Source organism: Pteropus vampyrus, unplaced genomic scaffold, assembly GCF_000151845.1.
Source record: "Pteropus vampyrus isolate Shadow unplaced genomic scaffold, Pvam_2.0 Scaffold8, whole genome shotgun sequence".
Classification (NCBI taxonomy): domain Eukaryota; kingdom Metazoa; phylum Chordata; class Mammalia; order Chiroptera; family Pteropodidae; genus Pteropus; species Pteropus vampyrus.
The window spans coordinates 5,394,593-5,403,689 of NW_011888789.1; the positions used below are offsets into that span (position 1 = coordinate 5,394,593).

General features: G+C 35.8%; 1 protein-coding gene across 1 annotated transcript in view; it reads left to right on the forward strand.

Annotated features, from left to right (window-relative positions):
* Positions 1-9,097, forward strand: part of TNKS (tankyrase) — a 192,203-nt gene that overhangs the window by 171,760 nt on the left and 11,346 nt on the right. Inside the window, exons 21-25 of the mRNA XM_011371784.2 lie at positions 2,371-2,491; positions 3,697-3,794; positions 5,324-5,398; positions 6,327-6,432; positions 7,004-7,190. Coding sequence (XP_011370086.1) covers positions 2,371-2,491; positions 3,697-3,794; positions 5,324-5,398; positions 6,327-6,432; positions 7,004-7,190 — 587 coding nt within the window. The remainder of the gene's footprint in view (positions 1-2,370; positions 2,492-3,696; positions 3,795-5,323; positions 5,399-6,326; positions 6,433-7,003; positions 7,191-9,097) is intronic.

The following is a 9,097-nucleotide window of genomic DNA, read 5'->3' on the forward strand; positions in this document are numbered from 1 at the left end:
CACCCTTCCCTCCGTCCTCTGCCTGATTAGCTCCTACTTCTTAGCTAAATTGTTACCTTCTTCTAAGAACCTTTCCTGACCCCTTTCCTGTTCCTTCCCAGCCCTACTTATAGCCTCTACCAAGTATGTAACCTTCCCAAGAGTTCCCACAGGGATTCTTCCGAAACATTTACCAGCCTTTACCACGTTTTTGTGTTTACTTTTTATTTCCTTGCTATAGGAAATACATGAACTTTGGTGGTAGTACTCTGTTCGTTTCCTGGCCCCACACCCTTACTGTTATTTTGTGCCAGTTATTTAACCTTCTGAGCTATACTGGGTTGTTTTAGAATGAAATGAAATGTTTAATTAGTTATTTTTTTGGAACTATCTAGCATTTAGAAAGTAGTCATTAAACGTGTATGAATGAATGAACAATTGTAAATCTGAAATCCTTAGCTTACCATTTAAGGTTTTCCAGTGGCCACTGCCTGATAGATACGGAACTAGGTGGGTACCATGTAAGCCAAAGAAACTAATTTAATGCTTAGTTACGTTAGCTTTCTAGTCATCCCTTTTAAGAAATACAAGCAAGGGAAAGATAGAAACGTCAATACATTTCAGTCATCTGTGTGTGATTTTTATGACTTCTCTGAGCCTAAGTTTCCACAAAGGGACATTAATAGTACTTCATGGGTTATAGTGAGGATTAAATGAGGTATTCATTTTATGCTTGGAGCTATATAATGAACAAATATATTACGTTCACCGTTTCTTCTTTAGAACCGTGTAGAGAATACCATGCTTTGCTGGCCTGGTTTCTGCTGCTTCCAGATATGCACTGTATGTATCAGTTCAGGAAAGCTTAAGGATTCTTTGAATTAAAGGTACTACAAGATAAGAGATTCTAGTTTTATGTCAACCCTTATTTGAACTGAGGTTTAGAATATACAGAAGAAAAATAATGCGATGATAATGTGGTAAACCCTGTGCGTGGTTTCCAAATTAAAGTCACATCTAGCTAAAAATGTAAAGGCTCCTATTATGTTGTGAACTATTCTGTCTCAAAGATATATATTTCAGAACTGTTGCTTTTTAAAAGCTCTGCTGAAAACTTCCTTTGGGTCATTGGAAATGAATTGCCCATTTTGTGCAATGGAGCAATTATTTCTTAAATGGCCATTTAGGAGCAATATAGTAAATTATTTCCAAAGACTGAGTGATGGATGTGCTGAGATGATCAGACTCAATATATAATATTTCATTCTGACAATAAAAATCAGCAGCGCTCCAGGCCTAATTTGTCAGTTTTTAAAAATGTGCAAGTATAAAGGTAGAGAAGCTATGGATAGATAAAAATATCTCATTTGAATTGGAAAAGGGGTATCTGTAAAAGGATTCCTCAGTTTCCCAAGGAAAAAAGAAAATCAAAGGCTAATCTTATGAAGTAGTATTTAGATTGTCACAGGGTCAGCTTCTGAGCTAGAAAATTATACGTTCAGCCCTCAAGAAATGTGGTGGGTCACCCACGATTTCATTCTGTGCATTCAGAATACTGCCACTGGGTGGCAGTGGAGTCACAGTTGCTTTTAGTCAACAAAAGAGGTAATTTTGAGTCAGGGTGATAGCTAACTAATCATCTCTGTCTACAGGGGATGAATAATCAAAAATTAAAACCCACTGTTTTGTACAAAAATAGAATATATGATAGGCTTGAAGAACTGTTAAATCTGAGAATTTATAAGAGAAATTAAAATCCATCTACTCTCTTCTCCAAATTGGAATTCTTTGTATGGCTGCTATATAAAATGGTCTGTAATCTAACTAAATACTTATAATAGAAATCTCATTACTTTCTAAGGCAGTTTTTCCATGCTTGACTATATCTTTGCTCTGGGAAGTTCCTCCTTATTATTATAAAAATCCTCCTTACCTAAAATTGCTTACTCCTTTTGCTACATTCTGTTTCATTGTGTTAAACACCTCTCTCTTTCCCCTACCATTCAACTTTGCTACCTGCTGAATACTAGGATATGGTATTTCCCCATTCGCAAACTACTGGTTGTTCCCTTTTATATCTTGAGGCAAGCAAAAGGTGGTAGAATTAAATAATCAAAAGGAAACTTAGCAATGATCATTTTACATTTCTATAGCATTGTTTCTCCCATTTTAATTCTCCACTGACTAAAAGCAAATTGAGGAGTATTTAAAGTGAGCAAAAAGCTAATAAAATTATCAAGACAACTTTAAGATGGTAAGTTTCTGCTTATCATGGAAATGAAAGAATGATTTTAATTTGAGTGGATATATAGCATTGAAGACAAATAGAAGCATTTTCATTATCTGAGGAACTGTTAAAGATTTAGCTATGAATTTTGTTTCACTTTTCAGATTACGCTAGATGTATTGGCTGATATGGGTCATGAAGAGTTGAAAGAAATAGGCATCAATGCATATGGACACCGCCATAAACTAATCAAAGGAGTAGAAAGACTCCTAGGTGGACAACAAGGTAAGCTATTCAGAAACAATAAGTTTCAGAAATTAGTGGTACAAGATAAGTGTCAGGGCTGGCATCTGAACTCAGGTGGTCCGACCCCAGAGCTTGTGCACTCACTGGATGTAGCACCTCCTGCCTTCCCCATCTCAGTTATTGGCATCACTCTCCCTCTGATTGCTCCAGCTAGAAATTTGAGTCATTCTTGCCTCTCTCCCGACAGTTTATGCCCTAAATATCTCTGGAATTTACACTTCTGCCCTTTTCTGCTGCTGTCACCTAATCCAAGTCACCATCATTTTTCTCCTGGAATCTCACAACCACTTTCCAGCTTATCTCTGAACTTCACCTTTGCTTCCCGTCCAGTACCTTCCCTCCACTGTAACCAGAGACTCCTTTCAGTATGACCAAATGATCACATCATTTCATTGCTTAAAACCCTTCGATAGAATCCTGTTGCTTTTAGGATAAAATCAGACATTCATAACATGGCTTTTCATAATCTGACCTTTCTCTCTTACTTCATCTTGAACCTTTTTCCCTCCCTTAGAACTATCAGCTTAGTCTTTTTCCATCATACTTTGCTATTACAAGCCTCCTATCTTTCTCCTTTGTATGCCTCCATGTTTATCATTTCTCTCTTTGTTAGAAGTGCATCCACTATGGGAAAGCAAGAAGAGAGAAAAGAAACATCTTGAATTAGTCAAACGAAGCTAATAAAATTACAAGAGTGACATGAAACTAAAGGTTAGGAAGTTTTGAGCTGGAGTCTTGCTTACTTATCTGTATTAAATGAACAAAGATAGTGAAATTAACAAGAATAATGTATTTTAAACTTATTGTAAGGGACCATTTGAAACCATCTCACAGTTTTCAGAAAAGGATACTTCTTATATTTTAGATCCAACTACATTATAATTACAGTGTGCTTCTTTTTTGTATCAACTGTAGCTTCATATCTGTTCATGATTTAATTTAGTTCAACAATTAATTGTTGAGCCCTGCTGTATGTATAAGGAACTCTAATTGATCCCCAAGCACATCTCCATTACTTCCCATGTCTTTGGATGTACTTGTTTAATATAACCTTATACATTAAGTTCAAACTTCAAATAGTTTAGACTTGTTCCAAAAATCAATTCTTTATGACAAAGTTTTTCCTAAGATAGAGCTTGAATGGTAAGACTTATGTTAACTATGTTAATTTTTCTTTCCTGCAGGCACCAACCCTTATTTGACTTTTCACTGTGTTAATCAGGGAACTATTTTGCTAGATCTTGCTCCAGAGGACAAGGAATATCAGTCAGTAGAAGAGGAGGTAATGTACATCAAAATTTTTAGTTATCAAAAAAAAATTTTTTTTTTAGTTATCATTTCCTGAAATCTATGGTTAAACCTGTTTTTCCAAGAGAGGTAAGCTTGTCTTACTTTTACTTATGGTCACTTGCCTATCTATTATCCTATCGCATAACCATTGTGGAGGAATATTGCCAAATTTAAAGTAGGACTATGAATTAGAACTGTGCCACATGGTTTTCATATCATAAGCCTAAGGTTTTCAATGGATGATTTAGATCTCTTTTTGTTCTGGAGACTTTCTTGAAACTCATTTAAGTAAGGACCCTATTAGAACAATATTTCTTTTTATATTGTTAAAATGCTATCTAAGAATAATATGGAATGAGACTCTTGCCTCACGATTATAGAATTTCATGCCTAATTTTCATGTACGTTTGGGAAATTTGAGTCATTCTTCCCTTTCCTCTCTGAGTCACCTTTCATCTCTCTAGTCACGATGATTTTAAAGCACCATAGGAAGGCAATTTGTATGAACCTCCTGGTAGACAGAAGCCATACAGATTCCTTCTCTACTGATGGCTTCTGCCTCACTTCTGAAACATAATAAACAGAGTGCCTACTGGTATTATTTTGCATAGCAAGGAATGCCTATGTTTTTTGTTTATTTCTGCTTTTTAATTAATGCTCATATCATTGTCATTCTGGGAACTCAGGACAATTACCTTAAGGTAGTATCTTAGCTCATAGCCAGTTTTTCAGGAAACCATCATGTCTTCTGGTGTGTTATTGCCTAATCGTCTCCTAGTAGTTAGCAGATTCTGATAATAATGTCAAAATGTGATGAATAACTTCACGTATGGAATGGTGAATTAGAGAATTAACTCTGAGTCAATTTTATGAGAAATTTAGATCTTTAAAACATTTTACTTTTTCATAATAATTTGTTTTAATTTGGAAAGTAGAAGAAGGATGAGCAGTATTCAGAAGGAAGTTATTCCATGTAGTAATATGTTATATTCAACTTCCCCTGATCTGTGTAGATACACTTTGAGATCCCAAATTGAAGAGATAATATGGAATATTTCATCTAAGGAGCAGAAGTTTATTGATTATGAGAAATTCTTTGCATTTATTTTTAGCATTTGTCCAGTAGGGTATTAATCGAATATGAGAAGTTTTAGTTTGATGTAATCACAACGCTGCTTCCATTCTCAGTAACATAAAATAGTAATGTAGATGACTTCATGTGATATTTTATGTTTCCTCATTGTTTTTAAAGAAAAAGTCATCCAAAGCTTTTATTAAGAAATAAAAATAAAATGCAGAATTTAAATGTTTATGTTTATGACTATATTCTCACCAGAAATTCTTATCTACTAAACTTGCTGATCAATTTATAGTGAACGCCTGTTTATTTATAAGTGCTAAATCTTAGACTTATCAGTGAAACGATGTAATAGATTTGAAATGTTGAAAACAAATAAAGGAGTGTCTTTAAATTTATACACCAGCATGTTTTCAGAAAGTTTATTATTTTGTTTCTTGCAGATGCAAAGTACAATTCGAGAGCACAGAGATGGTGGTAATGCTGGTGGCATCTTTAACAGATACAACGTCATTCGAGTAAGTTTTTAAAATTTCAAGGTAAAAATTAGATTACAAAGCTTGCCCGAAAATCAGATATCGACAATGAAAAAAATTTTGCCTGAAAATCAAATATCGACAATGAAAAACTCAAGGATAGTCAGTTACCTGTTGCCCTGCAATCAGGTGTCACCCTCATCACTATAATTAATCTCTAACCCCTCAAGACCATACTTCACTCGAAACAGAGACACCCAGGTAACACCAAAGCTGCAAACAGAAGACTAGCTCAGCTCGTATTGGTGATGCAAATACAGTGATAAAACTCCCAGCTCATCCACAAATTCGGACCATAGCTGAAAGTAATTTTTGTTATCACCATTTCAAAGTAACATTAAAGGCCTGGATTTTTCCAATCTGATTGAGTCAGTGGTTATATCAGAATGCATATATCTCCTAATCTCAGTATCTTAATTTATAATATGGGATAGATGACTGCTATATGCGTTTTTCAAAAGGATACCACGAAGATGAATAAAATCTGTTAAGAACTAGTTTAACTCTTTGGGTAAAGAGACCTGTGGAAATGACACCAGTGCACATCAGAATTACACAGGGAACTTTTTGAAAAATACAGATTTACAGGCCCCTATATCCTAAAATTCAGCAACTCTGGGGAGGAATCTAGGAATAACCTATTTTTTTTAACTCCTTGGGCGACTCTGAAAGAGCCAGGTCTGGTGCAGAATAACAAGCAGAAACCGTAACTAAAAAATTATGTCACTGAAAGCCAGTGTATGAACTGAATTATCCTGACCTGGCAACTTTATCATTTTTAAATAATGCCTTAAACAAACAGAACAAAAATTGGACCTTCCTAAAGGAAAGCATACCTTTCATTTTAAATCATAAACTGCAAATTAACATACATTTCACTAAATTGCTTCTTTCTTCCTCATCCTTAAAGATTCAAAAAGTTGTCAACAAAAAGTTGAGGGAACGATTCTGTCACAGACAAAAGGAAGTGTCTGAGGAGAATCATAACCATCACAATGAGCGCATGTTATTTCATGGTGAGTGTCATGACAGTGATTATAGATACCTCAGGGCTTTCACAAAGTCCAACAAAATTAAAAGCCTGTATTTTTGACTATATTAGTGTTGTGTTAAAAATGGTTCATTTTTCCAAATAATTACATGTTAATACCAGCTTTTAATGCATTACATTCTAGTACAGGGTTTCTAAGGCATGTACAATGAAAACAACTTATCAGAAATTGTTTCAGAACTTCAATTGCAAGTTGAGCCATCTAAAGAATGAAATAGTTTATTGTAGTTTATCAGATTATCTCTGCTTGTTTAAAGATTGGGTATAAAATAATCTGTATTTTCAAAGCCACATTGTACTTTGCTCTCTAAAATCTCATGCCATCTGCAAAATCCATGTAACATCTTTGCTTGGTGAGTACTGTGGGTCCTTGATAAGATTCTAGTACATGATAATAATTTTGTAATAGACATCTTATAAAATTAACTTCAGTTATGTATTAATTACTTGATATTAATCTGCCAAGTGCAAATAATATAAAGCTCATCAAGATTCTGGAAAAATGTTCACAAACTAATCTATCTTTATATTTTTAGGTTCTCCTTTCATTAATGCCATTATTCATAAGGGATTTGATGAGAGACATGCATACATCGGAGGAATGTTTGGTGCTGGGATTTATTTTGCTGAAAACTCCTCTAAAAGCAACCAGTATGTTTATGGAATTGGCGGAGGAACGGGCTGCCCCACACACAAAGACCGGTCATGTTATATATGTCACCGGTGAGCATCTTACCTTTCGTGTAACAGTTGCTGTCCCAAGTTCATGAACCACATTTGCTTTTCAGGCTGTGCAGAAGTCACCGGTTATCCTCATTCTTAATCCTAATAAGTCAGACAGGTTGGGGATTGGGTGGGAATAGCTGATCGGCCTCTGCTCTAATAAGAGCAATGACAGCAGAGCTGATATTAGTAGCAATAAAAACCTGATATATGTCAACCAGTCATAGGTGACATTGAAACTCCCTCCATCTTGGCTTTTTTCCCTGGGCTTTACTTTTCTTGCTTCAGAAACAGAACAAGAAAAGGATAAGAATTATTTCTTCAGAACAAGCACTTCTAGGTGCAGTCACTTGGAACTAAGACACAACTTCTATAAACAAGTAGAATCTTTAATGTGCTACTGATGTTGCTAGTGATGTTTTAAGGCAAGATGTATAATTGACCTTCAAAAGTCCAACTTTCAGAATAATAACTTTGGAGTCAATAAACAAATGAATATTAGCTTTTAAAATAAGATTTTAAATCTCAGAAGTTGAAGAGAATAATACTATAGTCTCTCTGTGAAGTCAGTGAAAAAAATATTCTCTTCTCTATTCCCTTCCCTGCCAATAGAAAAAAATACAAAAGAATTCTACTTTACAAAGATTGAAGTTTATTACATCTCTCTTTAAAGTAACTAGATGTGTTATTTTTGCAAAGTCAGGTTAATAAGAGATCTTGTAATTCAGTTAAAACCTTAAAAAGACCCATATAACCTTGAAATTCATTATAGTTGTTGACCTTAAAACTTATCTCTCTCAGTTACATTGTGGAACAAATTGTAACCATCAGCAGTTCTAAGATGGATGCCATATGTCCAGAAGGAAATTTCTTTCCGTTAAGGCTGCCATGATTAGTAATACAGAGAAATTCCCAAGCATATGTAACATACAAAAGTTTCTTGGCAAGTGCAGTCCCAGAGAAGCAAGAATAAGGGCACAGGAAGAGACTGAGGGGCCTCGAACATCTGGCCACAGTTTCGGAACCAGTGCAGTTGGTTGCTCAGTCATGGGACATCTTTAGGGAAGCTATATGAATTACTACATTCTCAAGAGAGATGAATTTACTACCTGGCTCCTGTCTTGCACTTGTTAGCATTTACCCCACAGGGCATTGGTGCCCCACCCCCACACCCCTCACCCCAACTTATTTTGGGCTGCAGAATGCAGCACAGTGCACAGTACAAGCCGGTGAGGAGGCAGGAGCCAGTACTTCCCACCTGCCCATCGCAGCCTGCAGCCTCAGGGGCTGCTGGGCAGATCCTGCTGCTTCTCCTGCCTCCAGCAACAACAGAGAAGCCCTGGGGCAAGAAGCAGAAGGCAGGAGATGAGGCCTGTACTGTCGGTCTTTTTGTGGCATATGGACCTGAACCGGCCATGACAGTGGTCTCAGTCAGCTGAATGGGCAGAGGTCATTGATACTATAGTGCTGCCACAATGAGGGGATGGAGCTCAAAAAGCTCCCTCTTATGTAGATCAAAAAACCCTTACCTCGGGGACCAACAGAAGAATGCAGTGGAGCCAGCATCTCAAAGGATAGATCACACTAAAAAAGCCAGCTCAGGCAGGACCTATTTACACTGGGTGTGGCATAATTTTTAATTGGTTCAAAATAATATCTCTGACTAGTCACAATGCAAGGATCAAATTCCATACTGAAACTGTGTGAATAATAACTGTTTACATTCAACAGTGTGACTAATCTTACTGTTTAGTTAGAATGTTTATTATTTATATTAAGGGTTGGCAAACTTTCTTTATAATATACTTTCTTTCCTATCAACCTTTCTTCTCTATAATATTTAACATCTGCCCTATTCATATTTTACCCAGGTAGTATAATTTCCACTCATAAATTTAAGCAAGTAT